The sequence below is a fragment of the Rhamphochromis sp. 'chilingali' genome (assembly GCF_963969265.1).
Source record: "Rhamphochromis sp. 'chilingali' genome assembly, chromosome: 7".
NCBI lineage: Eukaryota > Metazoa > Chordata > Actinopteri > Cichliformes > Cichlidae > Rhamphochromis > Rhamphochromis sp. 'chilingali'.
In genome coordinates, this window is record NC_137934.1 from 41,034,183 (window position 1) to 41,059,423 (window position 25,241).

A 25,241-nucleotide genomic window follows, 5' to 3' on the forward strand; every position below is an offset into this window, starting at 1 on the left:
CAAATTACCTCAGTGACAGACATGAGACTGTGTGTGTGTGTGTGTGTGTGTGTGTGTGTGTGTGTGTGTGTGTGTGTGTGTGTGTGTGTGTGTGTGTGTGTGTGTGTGTGTGTGTGTGTTTGCTGGTTTAACAGCATATCATATTAAAACATCTCTCATTAGAAATCAGCTAAGGGGTTCAGCACCTGCTCAGCGAAGCATTTTCATATGCTATGCTTCACCTAAGCTGAGGGGAAGTCAGCTGCTGGAATAGCCCTGTGAAGAGCAATGATGTGCATGAGGCCTTCAAACCACTTCCTGTCTGTTGGTTAGTCTACAGGAAGTCACATGATTGTTGCATCCTGCACAGACCTGCTTTGCGCTCTAATTGGGCTGCATGTGTGAAGAGGATCAGTGATAGGACAGGCATGTCGCCTCACTTCTTCTTTATTCCTAGAAATAAAATGTGCACACAAAGAGAGAGATGGTAGCTGAATATAGTAAATGAGTAAAGCTGTGATGTGTAATCTTTACTTGCACAGGGCCATCTTATGTATGCTGAAAGAAAAACAACTACCAAGTCACGATGCACAAATCTGGCTTGACTTATATGATTTCATTTAATTCATGCAAATCCAGATTCTTTATTTTTACACACAAATATATTAAGATGTTGCATTAAATGTCAAATAAATAGAATGCAATGACATTCAAGTCACTTCAGGCCTAAATTCAATTGATAAAGGCGCCAAAACCGCATGAAAATGATGTAAGGGAGATACCCATCACTGCATGGTAGCTCCTCTTCTGGTTTTGTTAGCATCTGGTAACCAAGGAGACCAAAAAACCCGGCTCATGTTGGGCTCTTTCATATGTTCACAGTGCAACAAAGGTCATAGTGCATCGGTCTGGACTCTTTTTGAATATGACGTCACGCTGTCAGAGGGTGGGTTGGAACAGTCTCGCTGAAATAAGGATTCAGCCTGACTGATGTTCAAGTGCCACGAGTGCCAATGCAACTCCGTTCAGCTCAGTAACAGGTTGATTACCTTTATGCACTTTTGCTAATCTAACCTGCTGTATATAGCTTCAGCGTCTTGATAACGAAAGAGGAAGAGCATTTCCAGCTAAGAGCACAGAGCATGTTCATTTAAAGTCAAAGGCCATAGTACTAGTAACTAATAATTCGGACATTTGCAGAGTTCACGCTTGTTTCAGTGATGTGCATTGCTTAATCTGAAGGGTTAGAGCGATGGCGCTGCTCTTGTCCTCCCATCTTTGTAAGCACTGCGCCGCTGCTCTCGGGCAACCTACCAAGCATGCTTCAAAGTTAGAACAGAATTAATATCAGCAGCAAGAATTAGTACCAGAGCAGTGACCTTAGTTACATGTTATCTTCTCTTAATATAGGTTTGGTTGTCAAAAGCCATTCTTATCAAAGAGGAGGCCTGTTGTCATCGTGCCCAGTCCCGGGTCACAGATAACTCTGAGAAAGGAGAAGAGCCAAGTTTTTACAGAGTTTTGGGAAAACAACGCTCTTCACAAAAAAACATGACATCCCATGAACACGATAGCTTGCAACCAGAGAGCGATAGGAGCATTAGGTCAAAGGTGAAAGCACAGGAAGTGCTGGGAGTCTCTCAAGGCTGTTACAGTGCTGACAGCAAGGACAGGCCACACGGATGTGGGCTATTAGGCCTTCCTTACACACTACTGCATCATAGAAACTGACACTGCAGTCTGGAGCCTCGATCAGTGTGGTGGAGCCATGATGAGAGACGGTGGAGTTGGGGGAATGTTTTGGCTACACAAACATTTTGGCAAATCTGACAGTATCTTTGTATGGTTTGGCACCGAGGCTGAGGGTGTGGACCTCTGCTCACACAGAGCAGATAATTAAGGACTGAATGGTAATTTGGGCCTAATCTGTGCCGCTAAATGGTTCCCATAACATTCCTTTGGAATATGAATTCTCAACCTACTTAAAGTGGAGCTATGTGCTAAATGTATTATTGGAACAAAACATTAAATGTTTGCATATTAAACATTGGCTTTGTACAGCCAGAAGCAGAGTACTCATGTAAAACAAAGAAACCCCCAAACGTTAAAGTTTATTTCAGATCAAGTTAAAAGAAGACTGAAACACAATGAAAAAATGGAAAAGTCAGTAAAAGTAGTACGCCAATAGCAATGACTGTGAAACCGACTGTCTGGTGTTATTTAGATCCCTCCCGAGCCATCGGGGCCTGAACACGGGGCCTCTGAGGATGTGCTGGGTCATCTGGGATTGCGGGCACCACTGAGGAACTTGGAGCCAGTGTGAATGATGATTTTCGTCATGATAACTGAGCAGTTTTTACAGTTTGGGAATATCATCCTGCCAGGTGAGGCTATGAATGTGTTCCCCATCATAAAATGTTATTTGGAGGAAAAGTGACAGACTGAAAGCGCTTTAAAAATGAGTGCTGTAAAACAAACACTGCACAAATGGAAGGAGGCCCAGGCTGTGGTGATGTCATGCTATCTGCTTAAACCACTAAGAAGCCTCGCTGCTGCGTTCCGGACTCGCTGGAGGTGAGAGCGAGCCAGAAAAGAGGAAGTCGCAGCAGTTCAGACTGATGTGGGGGAAATGTTGTAGAACAAACCCATCCAGGTGTTACTTGCTGTTGCATCCATAACACAGGAGAACAAATGGGGGTCCCTGGAATGATTCACAGAAATCGATTTGGAGACGAGCTCCAGCCTCTTGTCATTACTTTAAGGGTTAATTTTCAGCATGATGAAACATGAGTAAAACAGACAAAGCTACTGTCTTTTTAAGTTGAAATTTCCTCTTTTTCTCCATGACTGACGACAATTCAGACGAAACACAAACAGGAAATTTTGAGAAAGAAGGCAATAGGTCTGGAAGATCATCATTCAGGCCGATCATTTTCAAAACAAGGGTGCCTGCTTTTCATTTCAAACGTGTGTGTTCATCACACGCGTCATTATGTTTGCTCTAACCTAATCTTTGCATACGACATCTCTGTAGTGTCTGCACGGTCAAGCAAAGGAACAGTTTGAGGTGCTCCAGTAGTCTGCACCTGTGATGTTGGGATCTGAAGATGGAGGATGAAAAACAATCTGCCACAGTAATCATGTGTTTACTTTGTCGCAGCAGAAGTGGACCTCACTCACTTAAAACAATTGTTTTCATTACTGACTAATCAATAAAAACTGTATTTTTTGTATTAATATGACGCTTTATCTCAGAGTGTGCCCCTCTGATTCAAACATCCAGTGAACATAAAAACACTCAGCTAAAAATAAATAAATAAATCATCTTTTAAAAAGAACCACTCTTCCTAGCTTCTGTGGTGAATCTGCGTCTTAGTTGAAATGCTTGGGCTTCGCTTAAGGAGGACTGCGTTTGGCTGTTCGCTTCAGGAAAGGCAGCTCCACTACATTTCTGTGGGTCCTCTTTCTTTCCGGGCACTGAAAATCCGTCGCCACCTTTCACCCCTTTAGCGCCGGCACTGTCGAAACTTCTTTGAGTTTATTATAGGTTTTGGTCAGACTGTTGGCCCCTGAGCTGGTTTGGCTCCCCACATGGGACATTCCTGTCGAGCAGCCCCTCCCTGGAAGTCTCTCAGTGCGCAGACTCGCGGCTCTCCGCTGTCAGGGCAAGGCAGACTGACAGTATGGCGGCGGGGTGCAGCTGGAAGGATGCTACTGTCGCCCGTGATGTGTCTGTCGCCGGCAGGATGTGAATGGACTATTGACGGCACAAAGAGCAGAGGATTTAGCGCTAAAGGCCTGTCGCCGTGAGCCTCCAAGATGGCCAGGCTCGCCGACTACTTTGTTGTGGTCGGTTACGACCTAGAGAAGCGAGGTGGGTGTTTGAGTTAGCCAGCCCTGCTAGCTTTAACGGCTGTGGGCAAACAGGAGGAGGGGAGGGAGGCGGGGACGGGCCAGGCCCCCGTTCACAACTAACCGACTTGGGCGCTGTCATTTGGCTGCTAGCCTCAACTTTAGACCGGGGCGCGCAGGCCTCACGGGATTAGTGTAGTTGAATGCGAGGCTGTCAGCCGGTGTGTCACATTTGTGACTGTAGGAGAAGCTGCTTGGAGAACTCCATTACAACCGCCAACTTCCAATGGCGTTTTAGCTTAGGAAACCGAGCTGCCTCACTCCGGTGACAGAAAACTTGGGCTAACTTCATTTGCTAAGAGCTAACGTTAGAAGGACTAGCTTTGAGGGGCTTTCAGTTTGGTCGGTGAGACCTGAGACGGATTTATTCACCCGCATCTTGCCCGTTCTCTCTCATTTGCAAGCCTTAGAAGTGGCGTTTTGGGAAAATGACTTGTTTCAGGGGTAGCTTAACACAGGATGTGACAGCGATTAGTCAGTGTTGTTGTGGCTGCAGGGTCCTGAATAGCCACGCTGCGTTGACGTCCACCTGGACTTGATCAAATCACTTTAAAAGTACAAATCGATGCTTCTTCCTGCCGCAGTTGCTTATTGTTTTCTTTGTGTGTGTTTTGTCTGGATTAACCTAGATGGCTTTGCCCCCCTCTTGAGCCCCCTCGGACCGGAGCTGTGTTCCCTCGCGTTGCTGGGACGGGGTTTGGACCGTTATCCGAGCCCCCCTCCCTTCAGCCTGAGCCTTGGCCTAGATCTGTGCCGTATAATGGCCCGTTTAATCATGAAATATTCAGCTCGCCTATCCAACGGAAGCATGCAACTTGTAACGCGGTTGTCTTTTATTTAGAGTGATTTTTTTCTTTTGCTTATGATTTATTCAGAAGAGGCAAATTTGTAACATGACGAGGCCCTCGTGGCTAAAAGCAGGCTCTGGACTGGCTTTTATCGTGATGCTGGGGTGGCCTACATCCCCTTTTCTGACACATGAATGCATTTATTGCGTCTTGTATGTTTCTTTCAGAAGGGGGGAATACAGGATGTTATAACGTGGACGCTGCAAGCGCTGCAGAAACTCCCCTTCCTGTGCTACAGTGCTTGAATGCATTGCAGAGCAGAACATGCCAGTAAAAAGCATCTGGGAAGCAGACATTAAAGCCACGGTGGCTTAATGGATCAAACGCTCCGTGCCTCATAAAAACCAAACACTTTGAGGGTGATGATGATTTTTGGTGTGGCTACACTAACGTTGCCTTTCTAGAGGCTGAAGGCGTTGTTGTTGTGGTGAACGTCCCCATTTGCAACAAGGACGGTTTTTGCCTTCATCCACGTGCTTGGTGGGTCCATCTTCTAGTTTCTTCTGGTTCCAAATGCAAAGCTTCCATTATTGTTTATTTGGAGAGTTCTGACTTTACATGTGTTTATGCAGGATTACTTTGCTTTCTACCAATGCTGCAGCTACAGTGTGCTGGCACTAACTGACTGTAAAGAAAACACTTGGCTTCGCATCAACAATGAAAGGTCCTCGAGTATAAGAATACCAGGAATTCTGCAGTACAGTGGCGTTTCCTCCTGTGTCTAAATATTTCATGCATCCTGTCTACGTGTGTGTGTGCTTATGTTAGTTGGGTGGTTGCTGCTTGTCACTCAGTTAGTGGAATGTTTTGCAAGCGTGGGCACTGACAGGCTGTCGGGGCTGACATCATCGCTGCTCATCTGCCTCTTAGAGGAACCATGTGGGTGTTTACAAACACGACGTCCATCTGTCAGATTTTTTGTGTCTCTTTGCTGACTTTTAAACGGATGCGAACCCAGAGGGAAAACCTTGAACCTTTGTTTATCCGGGAACTGTTCTGCTCTGCTAAGATGCCGCCTTAGACAATCTGTGGAGCCCTACTTAGAGCCAAGATGGCTGCCTGCGGCTTGGGAAGAGTTCGCAGTTGCCCCGAGGTGTGGTGGCCCTAGAGAGGGTCTCTTGAAAAACTCAGCATGTCACAGTGTTTTGACAGCGGTGTGCCGAGTTGGCGACCAATTGGATTCACAGTCTGAGGCCCAAACAGGAAGTTCAGGCGAAGAAGTCCAGAGGGAGACTTATGTTTAGAGTGAGAATCCATATTGTCCCCCAGTGCGTGTCTGAAAACCAGGAAAGAGGCGTGTTTGGTCTGAGGCTCTGCGAGTTGGTCTCATTCAAGACTCACAAACACACAGGCTCTATTGTAGTTGGTCTGTGTGCCTCTGGCGCTCCGTTTGAGGGTGTTGGTCATTGTGGCGGCCCTAAACAGAATGTAGGATGGCTGTTTTGAGGCTGCAGTGACAGCTCTGGTAGCCAGCCTCCTTTTACACACAAAAACATCTCCACAGCTTGCAGTCAAGTAAGGGGGACACGGAGAGGGGCACAGAGGGGATGACCGAGCATGAATCGGGCTTGTGTGTGTCATGGTGTGGCTGTCGTAGTGGAGTTGTGACACTGCTAACAGGACGTCAGTGGCATCAATCAGTGTGCTGTGACTCTTGACCGGACAGATTTGTAGCAGTGATTGTGGTGGAGATTGGGTTTAAAGTTCCATGTTTCACCTCTGGCACCACTTTTGTTGCCACGGCTCAGACTTGAACGAATGACTGAGACTGAAGCATTATTTAGCTGTAGCAACGATGAACTTCACGTAAGTGATTTAGAGCGTAATTGTGAAACTATTTCCAGTATGTGATTCCACGTAGAAAACAATTTCTGTAAAGAAAGAACAAAAGTGTGTTTGGTTTCAGTGCTGAAGCTTGTGAATCTCATTGGCAGCAGAGCTGTGACAGAGCTCGGATCACTTCCTCTTCACACACCGCGTGCATACAGCGTGTCTCCGAGACGTGTTAGGGTTGGACCGTGCGATGATACTCGATGTGAAGTTGCAGATTTTTGATAGAGCATTTACACTGTACACACACAATCAGGATGTATTTTACAAATCACTCAGCAGCACTGCTTTATAGTCATATCTGATTTTTATATGAATGTCTGCAAAGCATTTAAAGCTGCGGTCAGTTGTTTTTTAGGTTATTTGACAGAAAAATGAATATTGTACGCATAAATATACATTTACTACATCTTGGAACAACCTGATGTATTGTTATAAACTTAGAGTTGGTACATTAAAGATAAATAGAAGTGAGCAGCGGTTTGTGGAAGGCACCACATTGTCCCAGCATCGTGAATACGGCGGCTGAGATAGATGTCACCGTTCCACCTCCTCGTGTGGTGGGTGGAGCTAAAGACGGACGAGAACAGAACACGTTCTTGTGCTGTGAAAGCAAATTTCACATTCAACATGTGATCAGGCGTCTCCTTCACCAAAGAAGCAAAAACCAACAAAACGTCATAGTCTTCCTCCTCATCTCAAGCATCATCATCAGATCAAAAGTCAGGCCTCCAACACAGGAAAATGTGCATGAACATTAGACATGTGACCTTCCCGTCTACCGACAGCTAGCGAGCCGGCTTAACAGCGGCAACAGTTGGTTACAAGTTAACAGTCTTGGTCTCGTGTGTTCTAAAATCCACACCTGCTCTCTGGTTGCATTCTCACATTGGATGAGCTTATTTGCAAAGTGCCAAGCAGTATTCGACTTCAAAGAAAGTTTTACGGATGCCAGTAAACTGCTAACGGTGGCAAAACCAGACAGAAAGTGGAGAATATGCTCAACAGTTCACCTCAGTATGGCTGCCAGCAGTCAGAAGGGACTCGCGCTGATTTATCGACTCGTCTCGCACTCCTGTCACAGTTTTACAGCCTCCTCCAGAGTAAAAACATGTTGACAGCTGTGGACAACAGGCTCTACCCACTACAGATGAACAGCAGCCAGAGTTATTTGTCCTACAGCAGCCACCGTATCTAGGATAATAGTAGGTTTTACCTGTGATACCCTCTCTTAATCATTTGCGGATTTTAGCCAAAGTCAAGTCTTACCTTTGCAGGAACGATCTAGAAAGAGTGGTCCATGCTTTTATTACTTCACGGCTAGACTACTGCAATTCCCTCTATGCTGGCCTAGATCGTTCCTGTCTACATCGCCTTCAACTGGTGCAGAACGCTGCCGCTCGCCTGTTGACCGGTTCAAAAAAAAGAGACCACATCACTCCGGTTCTCTGCTCTCTCCACTGGCTCCCAGTTGCCTTTAGGATTGATTTTAAAATCTTATTGCTGGCTTTTAAGGTTTTAAATGGCACTGCACCTTCTTACCTGTCAGAACTCCTTAGTACTTATCGCCCCAGGAGATCTTTGAGGTCAGCCGACCTGATGCTTTTAGATGTTCCCAGGTATAAATTAAAGACAAAGGGAGAGAGGGCGTTTGCTGTGGCTGCACCCAGACTGTGGAACAGTTTACCTCCTCACGTCAGACTCTCCAAAAGCCTAGAAACTTTTAAAACCGCTCTTAAAACTCACCTCTTTTCATTGGCTTTTAGAAAGGTTTAATTTATTTGTTTTATATATTTTTATTTTATTTTTATCAGCGAGGTGTTATTACGAAATTGTGTTCTATTGTATTTTTATCTGTATTTACTGTACAGCACTTTGGTCAGCCTTGGTTGTTTTTAAATGTGCTCTATAAATAAACTTGACTTGACTTGACTTAATCTGCACGATGTTATCATCTGTCCACCTGCTTGCCTTTACGTTGTCTTGGGAAATTTCTTCAAATTTGGCACAAGTGTTCACCTGATTAGAAGTTGGTGTGACCCCACCACAAAGCGGTTTGGCCATTACTCAAAACTCACTCTAATAATGATGAAGTCCAACACAAATGTCTAAAAGTATTACTTGTGAGATTTTACATCCTAAAGGTGGTGTGTTATAAAGTTATACAGAAAGCTTTGGTGTTGGTACCAATAACATTTCAGAAGACTTGATACCATATCTCACACGCATCAGTCTTTGTCGTGTTTTTATTTAAAATATTTTCTATAACAATCAAATAAGAACGCACAACTTCTGTACCCACGTTCTTGTAGAAATATAGGAACATGTATGTGCTGGCATCATCTGGTACGAACATATCTTGTGACCTTGCCAGTTTGAATGGTTGGAGTATCGAAGCTGTAACTCTGTGGTGCTTACAGGCGTGTTCAGAACTGAGTGAGCAAATGCAAGGACAGATTTACGTGATGCTTCATAAGGCTCAGGGGCAAATAAAAACATTTCATATTGCAAGTGAGATGAAGCGAGGGGGCTTGGGGAGGATAGAGGAGTGTGTGTGACGCTGCCAGCAGTGCCTGCCTGTGGGCAACCACTTCCTCCATCGCTCCAGAGCAGCAGCCTTTCAGGCCCTCCAGAAATAGCCCACACAATCTGCCTTTCATAGGGGGGACAGAGTGACGCTGGGTCACAGCCGTGGTTGTGGTGAACTGCAGCTTTGTGTGCGTTTGTGTGTGTGTGCATGCAACTTTTGATGGCCTGCCTGTTTGTGGCTGTCTCTGAGTGATTGCTTTATTACCATGGCAACGTTTACCCGCATGTGGTCTGCTGGTTGTGAAGAACAGTTTTGGCGTGCCGACTAGTAAAAATGTGGATATTTGAAAACCCCCCTGTCCTGTTCTGTCCGAGCTGCTGCAGGGGGGCAGTACCTGGACAGGCTGCCAGCACACAGGGAAAGACCACCTTTGAAACGATAATGGTGACCCACAGTCTGAGTTAGTAGTGGCAGCATTTGGGCTCAATTGAAAGTTTTCCCAGTTTTGGTCGAGTTGACTGATTATAAATATAGAGTGATTTTTATTGCTTGCTGTTTTCAGTGATGGCTGCCGTGATGCTGAGTGTTGTGAGAGTCATACATGCTCAGCTTCAGGTGTGTCCGCACTGGGACTCGAGTCGAGTCAACCAATTTGCCATTTTTTCTTTGATTAGTGTAGGATTATTTCAATAACTGTTAACACATGGTTTTAGATATGACACATCGACATCATCAATTATGGCTACGAGTCATTGCAGCCCTAGTTTAGGTGAGGATGGTGCTGGGATAGAGTGCAGGATGCAGCACACATGACACGTGGATTAAGTTGGCCAAGTTAGTACTGTTGCTATTCTCATGGTGGTTCAGTAGAAGAACGTGCAATAACCTAACTGTAATCGGTGACTCTGATTGGCCGTAGGTCTCGCTGTGTTGCCTTGTGCTGCATACAGCAGTCTGTCTGCTTTTCTGAATGCTTGTTATTCATGAGGGAGACGACGGCCCCTGTGTGTGTGTGTGTGTGTGTGTGTGTGTGTGTGTGTGTGTGTGTGTGTGTGTGTGTGTGTGTGTAGGGGGCTATGGATACCTCCCTCCTCATGCTTTGATGGTTTCCCTGGAATTTTGAGAATTTCGCTGTCCCCTCACAGGACAAAGGCTGAGTCAGTGCCGCTCACAGTTAGCCGTCAGAGCTCAAGGGAGCAATCGTTGCAAACCCTGCGGGGTGATTCCAGCGTGTCCGGAGCACGTCTGATTTAAAGATGAGATGGGGGTTGTTAGGATTACCAGTGCTGGCTGCGTGCAGCTGGCTGCCTGTTGTGGTAACCACACCACTATGTATGTAAGAGGATGATGCTCATTTTAATCTTCTACATTTTTTAAAAGAAACTAATACCAATGGTGAAATGTGTGCGTAATATAAAATCTGTGAAAGCAACAACATTAAGCTGGCACTGTGCAGACGTCCTGCTATTAGTGCTTTGTGCAGTCATTTGTTGTTGTTCTTCCTGCAGTAAGAACTACTGAAACTTGACCAGTGGTAGAAGATTAAGTCTCATCTCTATTAACATGGACTCCAGATCAAATCTGCCCCTCAGTTACCCACTGTGCTTGTGCTAATCTCATACGAGGCCTGTGATTGGTTTGAATATACAGATTAGAGGTCGCGTGCCGCACCCAGTCTGTGCCTGGCTGCTCTCTCCTCCCCCAGAACAACATCGCTGAAACTTATTGACGTAATGCTTTAGGTACATTCGTGGTTAACAGTTAGCAGGCTTAGAAGTATGATAGAAATGTCACATCATGTCATGTAGCTTTGAAGAAACATTTACTGCATGTCTTCCTGTAAAACAGACCTGCTCTTCTTTTAATTAAAATGTTATATAATGCAGTAGATGGACGTGTTTGTGAAACATCAATGAATTAATCCGTGAAAATTTCAGACACAGAAAAAGTCACGAGAACGAGCTTTTATAAAACTCTGTATAATAGACTCAGAGTGGCTTAGTGAAACTACATATTGGACCAATAATTAGGTTAATCAATTGAATTCACATCATGTATTTGTGTGCATTAAAGTTGGAGCTTGCAGCTGCGATATGAACGCACTCTTCTTCCGTCAGACGTGACAGACTCAGATGTGCAGGACAATTCTGGGTCTGTGTTTGTGATGCTCAGCTAATGGGACGTGCACCTGTGCACTTCCAGGAAAATATCCATTTGTTTCATTATCTTTTTGTGAGAAGGGAGGAGCTGGCACATGGTTGTAGGGAAGGGCTAGCTGTGCTAATGAACCCATGTGTCAGGGTGGTGCTGTGCGCAGGTCAGCTGTTATGTTTTGCCCCAACTTGTCACAGTAAACTGGCTGAAACAGCTCTGAACCATGACGGAGCCTCCGCCATGTTTTACACATGGCTGCAGAAACTCCCCCTGTGACCTCTTCATACATACTGACAACACTTTGAACCAGAACACTTCAGACGTGGACTCGTCACTCTGATGATCTGGTTTTCAGTCCAGTTCTGGTGCCGTTTGGTCAGCCTGTGCCTTGAGAATGGCTTCTTGACAGACTCTTTCCTGTTGAACGCGTTTCTGCCGAGTCTTCAGGGATCACTGTATGGATCAGCTGAAATCTGTCAGCCTTCTTTGCCCTCTTGTTTCTGAAGGCCGTCACTTTCAGATACTGTTTGTCTGCTGTAGGCCTGAAAGTCTTCATTGGTTCTCTCGAGTCCAGTTTCTGTAGACCAAACACTTGGTTCATGCTTTCAGTTAAATGTCTTTTTATTGGTTGAATGATTCATGCGTTATTGTTAGCTGGTGTAACAAACAAGCAAAATGTTAGAGTCCAAGGACTAAAACGTCAAATATAAAGAAATGAGGGGTGCCTGATAACCTCTGCAGTGTGCTGGGGGCTGTCCCGACAGAGCTGTCTGCCTTCACTGTCTCGTAGTCTGGTTCCTGTTTGGTTATGAGACACGTAGTTGTTTCTTGGCTGTTGGTTGCCCAAGTAACCAGATGTCATGTCCGTTACGTGTGTGTAGGTGATTAATGCCATGGAAGTTAGTGTGACATAGGAGACTGCAGCGGGAGAAAAGACAAATGAAATGATTAAAGGGATTTAATGCATTTCTGAGTAAAGACAGAGGTGTGGGTGCCAGGAGATAAGGCGCAATAGCACACATCTATTGAGTCAAGTTTCCTGTTGCCGTGCTCAGGGGGAGAACACGGAAGCAGAATCTACATCGTGCTCGCCGGGACCATATTTCCTCTATGTAATGATGTGATGAAGAATCTGCTTTTATTAATTAACGCGTCTTTACTCTGTGCTTGTTGCCATTAGGTTTCCCAAAGTATTGAAATCCTGATGAAGCTCTTACACCCTCATTGCCCACCGTGCCCCACGTCCTCCTTATAGATGTGTCACAAAAACTGATGACGTACGTGTGTGTGTGTGTGTGTGTGTGTGTGTGTGTGTGTGTGTGTCAATTTTCAGAGAACTTGCTACAAATTTTTAAGAAGTTTCTCCACCGTGTTTAAAAGAACTGCGACAGGGGAAGTTCAGTTTCTTTATGAGGTGGTTGGTTGATGGAGAGCATACAGTACCAACTAGGGCTGGGCGATATGACCCAAAACTCATATCTCGATATATTTTTTAAAGCCATAAGTTAAGAACAAAAAGAGAGTTCTTAGTCACACTGTGTCCCAGATGTCACACGGGCACTTTTATTTACATACAGCGTAGATGTACATGAAGAAATTATTCAAAAATAAATTATCAGCATTTATTAAATAATCATGGTCCATAAATAAAAGAAAACAATGTTGTTTTTGTGCATAACAAAAAGCTCACAATTGTGCAGTCAAAATGTAAACTAATAGACGCTGAGCATAATAACAAAGAGACAGATTTCACAGCTGCACCACGTCTCTGAACAGGTGCCATTTATGGTCCTTATACACACACAGTACGTATCACTCCGCGAGGCTCCTCCCCGGTAGCCGTAATCCTCCGACATCAAGCGGTGCAGCTCCGTAGCTTAGCAAAGTCATATTAAAACATTTTTTGACAGATTGCCGAGCGCTGTGTACCACATAAAATCGGTTTGTGGTCAGTAAGCACAACCAGAATTCATACATAAGGCGCGCTGTCGATTTTTGAGAAAATGAAAGGATTTTAGGCCGTGCAGCTCCTCCAGGCTGCATGTCGTTAGCGCGGTTAGCTCGCTAACACGTTGACGCCGCCCAGCCCCACGCACGGTAACTCGCTAACGGAGATTTTCCGCTTTCATCTTGTCATTGCCTGCAGGTGAAGCTATGGGGGAGGCGGAGTTGTGTTCAGTGAAGGAGAGGCGAGGCCGAGTAACGTTGCGTAGAGACAAAAGTGGACGAAAGAGAGGCAAACCTGCGGCTCCACAAGTATAATTATAACATAACATAGACTATATCGATATAAACGATATTATCACATCTTATATCGCGTATGAAAATATATCGATATTTTTAAAAAACTCGATATATCGCCCAGCCCTAGTACCAACTACTACTCATCACAGCCGTGTACTGCTGCTGAATGGTTTTCAGCTATACAAATACAGAATTTAAGGACCAGTAAAGATATTTCATGTGAAATCTAAATCCACTGTGTCTGATCACTGTTTGCATGTAGCACATAAGCTGTGGTTGTTAATAATAACATGGTTTTCTGAGGTTACACAGAGCTCCACTACATGCAATGCTTTGTTCAGATTGGTGCACCTGTTCAGGAGGACAAGTCTTTTAGTGTTTTGTGATTTCAAAAGTATTTTAGAGCTACATTTTAATGTCTGCTTAGATAATGAGATATCATTAAATATGGCAGTCACCAAAAGCCCTTTTCGACTCGTGCCTACTCAGCTACTCAGCTCAACCCTGTTTGGTGGTTAGGGTTTTCCATCAGGTGGTAATAACTGCTACCTGCTGCTTTTTAAAATATTATATGTGGTGTCCCTGTCACATCGCACGGGACCTTTGGCCATGGTACTCTATTGTAATGGAAAACATCTAAAACTGACTCGAGCCGAGTACTGATAATGAAAAGCACAGACCTAAGTGTTAAAGCTCAGGATATGAAAGATCATAGTTCAGAACTGAGAGTTCAGTTGATTGAAATGAGTGATGCTGTCAGGCGTGCTGTACAGCAGCGGTCCCCAACCTTTTTCTGCCACGGACCGGTTCATATCTGACAGTACTGTCACGGACCGGCCTTTAAGGTGTCGGGGATAATGCAACAAAACAAAACCAGTACCAGCATCAAAGACGATTTATTCATAACACACGGGGAAAGACCCAGGGAAACGGAATTGATGATAAAACCCTGAAAACCACACACCCGAGCCTCAACTCTCGCGGCCCGGGACCAAACGACTCACGGACCGGTACCGGTCCATGGCCCGGGGCTGGGGACCGCTGCTTTACATCACAGAAAAAATGTCTTCCAGGGTTACAGGCAGAGTCAGGAGGTCGGTTTATGTGTCAAAGCCCCAGAAACGCTGGCAACACTGACAGTTTCAAACTGTTGTGTTTTTGTTTGTTCTGCTGCTCTAGCAGAGGAGCGTGCACAAAGGTAGAAGATGCACTGCTGTCTCCTCTATGCTGGGCCAATCAGTGTCGAGCAAAACCACAGTGAGGTTACCAACGTGCTGCTCCGTGAGGTTTCTTTGAGGGATTTGCTTGATCGGGATTGGAATCCACAGATTCTCGTCTTATGTGAACTGATTTTAAGCCGTATAAAGTCTATTTTGAGCCGCACATATATATTACAGATGGACCGATACGTAATATCGGATCGGTCCATCTCTAATATATATCTGAATGAAAACACTAATTCTGTGTTGTCTTATGCTGTTTCTGAACATGATGTGAATGAGTAACAGGCTGACGGTGTTTGTCTGAAAGTGTCGAGTGGGAGTTGAATGGTGGGTGGATTTGATTCAGAGAGACTGGGGAGTAGATGGCCTGTGTTGTGGGAGCCTTGGCTTTTTTCCCGTGCTCTTCAATGTGTTTGGCAGCAGAGGACAGCTGGAAACAACATGTAGCTCCAAACATGAACGTGAGAAGAAATTAAGCTCATGTTATCAATCATCAGCCTTGTGACGTGTTAGATCTGAAGCAAGTGGCATCCTACAGCTGAAAGTTTGGTCGCTCTGCTGGGCCTCTCTGTGAGGCCGTTTCCTCTCCTGGAAAGCCCTTTCTTTTTGTTTGGAGCTTTGGAGGGGGGGAGCTTTTTGCAGGAAGGATGTGAGTTTGCTGAAGAGCTTTTGCACAAAGAAAACGTCCCACATTGTCTCCAGGGCGACGGCGTTTGCCAGATGGACCCTTTTTTTCTGTGTTTGATTCTTAAAAGGCGTCTTTGCTCATCCAGTCCGGTTTGAACAGGGATTGTCTTATTTGAGGGTATCGTGTTATCCAACACCAAACTGAGAGACACTGCTGAATGTCAAGTGTTTCTTATTAATGTGCTGAGCGGCTGTATGGATTTCAGGCACGGTGAACCATACTGTGTACCCACGAGGAGCCTGTGTGCTTTAGATCACGCACAGAAACACTGTCCTGGATGAGTATATTTGACAAATGGCACGAGTGAGCGATGGTGTGTAAGCTGGGCGGACAGCAGAAAGAGCAGGACCGAGGGTGTGGTGATGATGATGAAGTCATAGCTTTTCACCACGAAGGCCTCAGTTCTGCTTTGGAGATGTTATCTGAACAAAGATGCAGTCCATGCAAGCTGAGAATATGTTAATGATGTGTGCATTTGCAACTGCATCATCTCGGCATTATCGATGTTTTCCACACAAAGATTCTGTGAAGAAGAGAAGATTGTGTCTGTAATGGGTTGAGTGCACAAATGAAAGGAAGCAAGCTCATGTTTTATGAAATGAATTAGTGAACACTCCCTTTTAAAATGCTCAACACGACTACCTCGTGTAGTTGTTAAGTGCTTTGTGACTGTAGAAATTCTTATCTTGTGGAAGTGCTCCAATTCCATCCTTTCAGATTGAGCTTGGCCCACAGCGCATCAACCAGCTCTCTGTCTGCAGCAGTTGTGCCTGGTGGCAAAGGCTCTCCATCCAAACAAAGACTCTTTGGCCATCTGCTGTCAAAGATGGTGAAGAAAGACTGGAAATGTAGCTGAATGATATCCAGGACCACAAATGTTCACCTTGCTGGGGCAAAGAAGCTCGTAAGGGCTCGGGTAGATCACTTGTAGCACTGAAACTTCCAGAATAGGAAAGTGAGGGAGTGTTCACTTGTAACTTGATCTTTGATTGCTAAATAACAGCTGCTGTTAAACGGCTGGGAAACATTGGACATGTTGTAGCAGTTAAAACGTGAGATGCCAGAAAAACAGTTGCAGTGCATGTAAACGTCCTCCCCGGGTCTCGTTCGGTGGTGACGTTGCTTCGGACCAGCCTACATAGTTACAAATCTGCACACACACCAGACTCTGTGGTCCTGACTGCTGTCACCGTAGAAACGGCCTGATGTCGTGTCACTGTGGTTTGGAAGCTTGCGAGAAGCTGCGGTCTGCTTCAGCAGCAAGAGCGTGACACACAGACAGCTACACACTCGGTTCAACCCCGAATGCCATCGTTCAGGGATCACATGATCATTCAGGCTCCTTCATCCTGTGTCACTGCCAGCAGTCATACGTGTGAGGAGTCATCGCTTAACTGTGGCGCACACACTGACCCACGTCCTCCCCTCTCCTGCCCCTTCACCTTGTTGTGTTTCTACCATTTTTTGGTAACCTTTGCATGACCTGCTCATCTTCATGTGTTCTTGATCACAGTGGATTGTGGCTCCAATTGTACCTGTGGGATAAAGTAGTATAGCTCAAAGCTGAATGAGAAACCTGATTGATTAGATGGGGAAGAGTTAGTTGGACATGTCTCTGTCACTGTAAAAGCATAACTGTTGTCACACTCTGATTGACGAGGTGGATGTCTAAACTGAAACACAGTACAGTGCAGCCGTTAGCACTGTGGTCGGCTGGTTTTAAACCAGTTCGTTTGGAGGGGTTCCTTTTGTTGTTTGAGGTGTTTGAAGTCGGTGTGGCTTGTGACCTCTCATTCTCTTTGACATTTTTACAACGTTTCCAGGCCTTTGTGTGTATGAGCTTGACCATCTTACAAGATTGATTTAGCATGTGATCGGAGCAGTTGTACAGATTATATCGGTAGGTTAATAATTAACAGCCCTGTGCACACTTTCCTTGTTCACATGAACTAAGACCGTGAGCGACTGTTCGAGAGGTTATCACTGTGATTTAATTAGAACAACACAACCTGAACACATCTTGGAGGTGTGACTACTTCTGTCAGCTGGAGCAGGGCGATATGACCAAAAATATTTATCACAATATACATTTGAAAATTTGCGATAACGACATAACTGACGATATAATTGACACGAGACAAAATACTTTACAACTCCACAACTTTATTAGTGCAAAAAACCCCATCAATGTATTTTCACTTAAACAAGCAGCTGTTTCTTATGTGCATTAAAGTTATATAAACACGTAACAGTGCAAATGCAAATTCCTCGCTGACAGTTTAACCAAAAGGCGTTTCCAGTGGAAACTGGCCGACACATCCTCAGCGTAACCATGTATAATATCCACAAAACTTAAAAAGAGGTTCTACACACACAATACGGTAACATTATGTTGAAGCACAGTACATATCACTCCGCGAGGCTCCGCCTACGACAGCCGTAATGCTCCGACAATCCATCGAGCGGTGCGGCTTCGTAGCTTAGCAAAGTCGTACTGAAACATGTGACAGATTTTCGAGCGCCGTGCACATAAAATCGTTTCGAGGTCAGTAAACACGACCAGAGTTCATACATAAGGACACGGGATTATAAGGGGCTCTGTCGACTTTCAGAAAAATCAAAGGATTGATTTTAAGTGCGCCGTATTTTCCAAATAACGACGGCCCGCTCTGAACCAGTTCTGGTTCATCGTTTCATTCAACGATCCGCTTTCGCCCTCCTCATTCTGCGTCGCCGCCATGCTTTTTCCGCCATGTGCGTATGTAAACAAAGGCACTGCGCATGCGCGTTTTACCCATATTCTATCGCCATATTTCATTTTCTTATCGTTGGCAACATTATACCGGTATTACCGTGAATGGTATGATATGGCCCAGCCCTACTGTCAGCAGAAGACGAGTGGACATGAAAAATAGCGTTAAAGTGGCAGAGATACGAGGTGCTTCACTTCAGGTCAGAAGTGCTAGAACCACAGTATAACCAGGATGCTGACGTTTGGTTAGGTCTTTAGCTCTGACATAAAGTGAGCTGTATCCAAATGGCCACGTGTAACTTATCAGTTTTTCAGCTACTTTTGAGATTTTGGAGATTCAGGAACTGCACCGTGATGCTACCCCTAAAAGATGTTGGCCACGTTGTCGTCTCCTAAGATGAAATGTACGTTATTATCCTTGACAGGAAAATGTGACTTGGTCAGCAGTGAAACTTAACTAGCACCATCTTGGCCTGCAGCTGGCAACAGCACATCTTCTTTGCTCTGCTGCCTAAGTGAGCTTGACGTAGCATGAACCACTTTTCCAGTTGGTGCAGTTCTGGTTAGACTGGCCCTCAACCTCAAGCACATCTTTACAGCAGAACAAGGACTAGTGTTGTAGTTGATGGACGAAATTGTGGAGTACCCTGTGTAACTCTGGGGCCAGTCTTTGAATGTTATTAAGGGCGTGGTCAGCTACACAGGAAGTAGAAAATTGGGCCAAGCTGGTGCTAGCTGGTTGGCAGCAGCTGATCTTTCAAAATAAAAACCAGCTGATTGTCGGAGCCTGTGTGTGTGAAGGACACTGATCCCAGAAACATGCTGTTTTAAAACACGGACCAGGACATGTTAGAACCTGGTTATAATGAAAAACCTGAGAATGGCCAAGGATGAAAAGCCTCAGTGCAAATAATCCATATCCATTCACTAACCTGCTGTTGTGTAACAACAGGTCAGGCTGATAGCTGGATGTCATCTGCTCGCAAGGCCGCTCTACTCGATGCACATTCCTGTCACGCCACTCAGACTGAGAGGCAGCTCTTTGAAACAGCTCTGTATGCTCATGCCTGCTGTCGGCTGCTGCTGCTTGAACCACTGCACCCTTTGCTGAGCTCTGGCTGCTTTAAATTGTGTGTTGATGTTTGCTTTATGGGATGTATGACTGGGGGCTAATGAGCTAAGGACCCATTAGCGATTCGTTTTAATTAGGGCTGCTCAATTAATCGAATTTTAATCACGATTACGATCTGGGCTTTCAACGATCATTAAAAATGACTGAGCCGATTATTAGCCCCTCCCTCATTTATCCGCGACACCTTAAAGGCCGGTCGTGAAAATATTGTCGGGCATAAACCGTCCGTGGCGCAAAAAAGGGTGGAGACCGCTGATTAAGAGGACCCGAGGGAAGCTCGGAAAGCTAAGCAGAAGTTATTTGGAGAGGAGAGTGACTGCCGTTGGTTGAAAAGACAGGTAAAAAAAAAAAAAAACTTCAGTGGTGTTGCACACTATTTTATATTATTTTTTTAAAGTCATTGTTAACCCTTTAAAGCCGGTCAGAGCAGCACGCTCCGTTTTGTGTAACTATTGTTAAATCCCTGTAGAACCTGAACCATGTAAGCTAGCGCAATAATTTGTTTTGCATATGAAACCGGAGGAGTTGTACTTGCATCTGATGCCATCAGCTTGTCCTCGGTCACGGTTTCCTTCCACATAAAGCTTTGCAAAAATTGCATAAAAAGCTCTTGCAGGAACAAAAACATAATATTCCAGAAACACGCTTTGCCGATCTGATCAGCTGTTCGTAACACTTCCCACAGTGAAACAGACATCAGCGCAAACCATCACATGTACGCCATTTCCTGCCCGAAACCGGAAGTGACGTCATTTTCGCGGAAATTGTAGTTTTTTACTTGTAGGCCTTAAAAGCCTATACTGGTCATGTTTGACTTTTCTGAATAGTTGCTGGGATGCTTAGAACTCAAACTTCACTGCTGGAAATATTTTATTTTGATGCACCTGCTGTTTTCTTTGCAAATTTGAATCATAGGATTGTTTTTTCGTTTTTCCTGCAGTATATAAAAATTGCTGTATCTCCAAAATAAAACTATGAAGACACTCAAAATAAATTTCCTGTTGTTGTAAACTATTTTTTGCAACTTTATTGTATTTAAAGTTTTGAGGGATAAACCTCTTAAATTTCTCCAAGTAGAAATATATGTAAAAAAACCCAAAAACGATTTTCTAATTTTTTGTAGTTTATTGCACTTTTTTGCAATTAATGTAGTTACTATGGACTTAATGCAGACATATTATTAAAATATGGGCTATAACAGTTGCATAGCAAATTGAAATGCTCCCACAAATGGCACTACAGCATGTAAACATATAATATAAGCTCTGGCGGACTTGGTTCTATAGTAGGTCTTAAAGGGTTAAATAAATATCGTCAAATAATCGCGATCTCAATTTCAGTGAAAATAATTGTGATTATCATTTTTGCCATAATCGAGCAGCCCTAGTTTTAATTGCAAAGTGATTGTTGAAAGCGAGCCATGAGCCACATGCTAATGCTATGCTAACAAAACAGAATAAAATTGTGAATCACATTTGTTATTATCAGGTTAGCATTTTCTGATATAATGAAGCTGTGCGGTTTCAGGTTGCACCTCAGTGACATGCAGCTTATGGTTTCAGTGCAGAATCACGTCCAGCATGAGTGTGTGTTTAAAATAAAGAGTTTAATCTTCACGATGGTTCACGTAGTGCTGGCTTTGAATTGCTGCATTTGCTAATATGGGTGTGTCACTCATGTTAACACACTGTACCAGGTGAAGGACTGCCACATGTATATTTAATGTCACAGTATACTGGCCCAGCTGATTGTCGGTCTAACTGTGCTGGCTTGGATGTGGAAACGAGACACATGCTGTCACAGTGCGTCCTGTTAGGACAAAGCTGTTTTGGAGGTGACAGCCCGGGCTGTGGCCCACCTGCAGACCATCATACAGGCTATGCACGGCTTCATTTGACCAAAGCAAAGCAGTACGGACTTCCCTGCCTGTGCAGCAGTTTCTGTTTCAGAAGACAAAGCTTGTTTCTTATGTTGTCATTGACTTCATGGAGCAGCAAAGTGTCTCCCAACAAACTGAACTTCTCTGCAATGATACAGAACAGAATCCCTGCAGCTGGAAAAATAGACTTCACGATGGGAAGTTTGATCGAAGCAGCATGTTCCACCTAGGGTTACAGGATTATTTCAAGCTTTACAACTGTACTTCTCCAGTATACCAATGTAGGTATAAAGTGTGTATATGTAGACATTAGAACAGGCACTATGATGACTTTTACAGACTCTGATCGCTGCCAGCTGCAAAACCTGTTTCGCTTTCCTTTTGATGCATCATTTACTTATAAATATCAGCATTGTAACATGATTAGATCCTCTTTCCTATTGTGAGAACAATGAGAATTGTTTTAATGTTGAATATGATGCATGTAGAGCCAGCCAACAGCTGAATTCAGGTTGTATTAATGAACTTGTGAACTTGCTCTGGTGTGTACGTTAGGCTAGAAAAGTTTGTGTGTGAGCTGCACTCAACGTGCCGTCCCTGTAAGAGCTGAAGACTTTTTAGATGTATTTAGTTTCACTTCATCATCAGACCGTTGGATCTGCACTTTGAACTTTGAGCTTTTATTCCACACAGCTGTGTTTGAAGCAGACAACTTGTAGTTGTCTTCCTGAGATGGTGTCTTGAGTTTTTTCCTTTCTGAGCCCTGATCTGTGGGCACGCAGCACGTCTGTCATCCTAACCTACCTGTCGTAACTTTCTGATGGAGTGAGGTCATACATTTCAAAATAACCTTCGGTAGCCCCTCCCACCCCCAAAATCCCCATGAACAGGTTTGGTGAAATGCTCGTAGACTGACTCGTCACATTTACATTTGCACCCGTCTCCTTAGTTTGATGTGCTTCTATCAGCTCTGACGGTGATTTTACGTAGGTGTTGTGTCAGTTGTGATCCAGCAGATAGTACAGAGGTGGTACTGTAGCTCGGGGCTTGTCAGTTAGAGGGCATAGCTGTATCGCTGGCTCAGTTTATCAGTTTTGGCTCTGCAGATTTGATACGTGGAGTCAAAGTGTTGTAACATAGAGCCTGAAATGATCATAACAACCTCGTAACTCGTCCTCCGTCTCATTTCTGCTGGGTCTTTGTTTTTGTGGGACTCTTTGCTTATTGTTTGCGTTCCACACATGCCTTTTGTTTACATGTCCATATGCTTTATATCAGCTGATCAAAAAGAAGTTTGTGGTGACAAAGTAAGTGATAGTTGTTGTGTGTAGCTTCCCTCTCCAGCAGTGGGGTCAGCATCAGCTCTCTAAGGACATGTTATTTTTGGCACAGTGTGGGAATGAGGGGCACTCGTGTTAAAGTGAAAGGAAACGAAGCCGTCATCTTTGACAGCCCCGCCCCACAGCGTCCACGTAACACTCGCGTACAGGCGACAGAATGAATTCCCCTGTGTTTTGGGAGCTGGCCTACTTTCTGTTTTTGTATCGTCTGTACTTCTGGTTTAGTTTCTCAGTAAAGGCCCACGGGCTCTGTTGTTTGCTCTGAGACACATTTGCTACATAATGCTTTAGGTTTGTCTAATGCTGGTGAGCACCTCTTGTTTATTTAGTGTTATATTGTTGTGTTCTGTATATCAATCCTTTGTACTGGGTGGATTGAGTGTATTCTCTCTGCGGATGAATGCCGCCATTAAGCAGCCTTCTGGGCTTCAGCTGGACCTAGGCTGAAAGACGGGCTTGTGGTGGTTACATAAGTCCGCCATTGTTGTGTCATTGTGCCGCTGTGATGAGCCAGGCCCTGACCAACAAAGGAAATGGCCTCATTAACCAGCAGCAAACAAGCATTTTAACACATCTCACTAATGTTTAGCAGGCACACGTGAACCCATTTAAAGGACAGGCCTGACAATAAGCTCGTGAATACAGCTGGAATCATTAGAACTGTTCATTTACAGTCACACATGGTTTTTACACATGAGCTTGCTGATCACACGTGTCACTTCAACTTTGGCTTCATCAGGTAGCTTCCAGGTTTGCATTAAGGCAAAAACAACTACATGAGTATTTCACTCATTCATGCTTCAGGTCTAAGAGGACTGTTGGTAGAAACAAGCAGACAACAGCTAGCTGTAAGGAACGTACTCAGACCTCTGGATTTGTCTCTCTGTCTCTGCACAGTGGAAGGTGAAGGTCAAGGTCGCATTCTCCAGCGGTTTCCTGAGAAAGACTGGGAGGACAGCCCATTCCCACAAGGCGTAGAGCTGGTAAGTCATGTATCTGTGATCCTCGGGGGCAGAACAAGACAGTTAAATCTGTCAAAGTCAGCGGTTCCATCCCCTCGGCAGCTATAGGCCCTATCAGGCCACAGCAGCTGCCACGACCTGTTCATGTGATTTAAACATATACTGCTTATTTCGTTGTCATGCATAGGTGAGCATGTGCAGAAACTGTGGAGGACTGACCTTCACTGCAGTGCTGTTGATGCTCATATTGACCCTGTCCATGTCAGCCTGACCTCACGTATCCACTTTAAACACACGTGTCTGTCCTGTTCATTTAAAGTAGTTAGCTACTGACGTGAAACCCTCAGTGCTTACAGTGACTTTCACTCCTATGCATATGTTCTAGCTTATGATTAGATATTCTGCATAAAGGCTGGACGTTAGGTTGAAATTATGTACTGAATCTAGGGCTGCTCGATTATGGCAAAAATGATAATCACGATTATTTGACGATATTTATTTAACAATAACAATGTATTGAATAAAGACTTTAAAAAATAATATAAATAGTGTGCAAATACTGATAACAGTGCAAATGTTTGCAATATAAGAAATAAATGAAAAATGTAAACGTCTATGTTTAGTGAGCTTTGCAGTGTTGCTCTGTGGTGCAGCTACACTGTAGCAAAGTTTACACACTGTGTCTACTTGATCCACGTCTGACTGAACCCATAATGTTTCCACACCACTGAAGCTTTTTACCTCTTTTAAACCAACGGCAGTCACTCTCCTCTCCAAATAACTTCTGCTTAGCTTTCCGAGCTTCCCTCGGGTCCTCTTAATTGTTGTGACACGTGTTCAAAGAGAGGTGCGCTCGATTTGCCACACGGAGCAGTGTGAGAGTAAAGCATGAGGGAGGGGCTAATAATCGGCTCAGTCATTTTTAATGATCGTTCAAAGCCCAGATCGTAATCGAGATTAAAATTCGATTAATTGAGCAGCCCTAACTGAATCTATAACAAACTGCAGAGCCATTGTGAAATATTCACATCCTGTCATCGGATCAGTTGATAGCGTCTGAATCTAGGTCGGTTGTCTGGCCTGAGCAGTCAGTGTGGTTAAAGGGGTCGGCGAGTTAAAAGCGTATCTGCGCTGTGATTCAGAAACGGACGACGACAAAAACTAAAAATGCTACGTGAACGGCTTTAATTAGACTGGAGGTCCATGTTTACATCAGGCTTACGTCAGCTAACTGACAGCAGCTGACACAAGAATGACAAAGACAAACCCTGTAAATATTGATTCTGTGTCAACACTGTGGCAGAATCGACGGCTCCACTTATGTTTCTTGTTTTACAAGTCAAGATTTAAATGTTACACACTATAACCGATTGTCTTGAAATCGGAAACTGATTTACTAATAATAATGGATTGCATTTATATAGAGCTTTTCAGGACCCCTCAAAGCGCTTTACAATGACACTGTTCATTCCCTCTCACATTCACACACTGGTGGAGGCAGCTACAGGTGTAGCCACAGCTGCCCTGGGGCAGACTGACAGAAGCCAGGCTGCCATATCGCGCCATCGGCCCCTCTGACCAACACCAGTAGGCGGTAGGTGAAGTGTCTCGCCCAAGGACACAACGACCGAGACTGTCCGAGCCAGGGCTCGAACCGGCAACCTTCCGATTACAAGACGAACACACAACTCTTGAGCCACCATCGCCACGTATATCACTGTCATATACGGGGCCGTCGCTCATGGCGAGCTGTGGTGCAGTTGAAGCC

The 25,241-nt window shown here is 44.5% G+C and overlaps 1 protein-coding gene across 4 annotated transcripts in view; it reads left to right on the top strand.

The window, feature by feature from the left end:
• Positions 1 to 3,624: 3,624 nt before the first annotated feature.
• Positions 3,625 to 25,241, top strand: part of sbf1 (SET binding factor 1) — a 56,219-nt gene continuing 34,602 nt past the window's right edge. For all 4 annotated transcript variants that reach the window (XM_080886713.1, XM_080886714.1, XM_080886715.1 and 1 more), the window contains exons 1-2: positions 3,625 to 3,853; positions 23,409 to 23,494. In XM_080886713.1, coding sequence (XP_080742839.1) covers positions 3,799 to 3,853; positions 23,409 to 23,494 — 141 coding nt within the window. In that variant the 5' untranslated portion in view covers positions 3,625 to 3,798. The remainder of the gene's footprint in view (positions 3,854 to 23,408; positions 23,495 to 25,241) is intronic.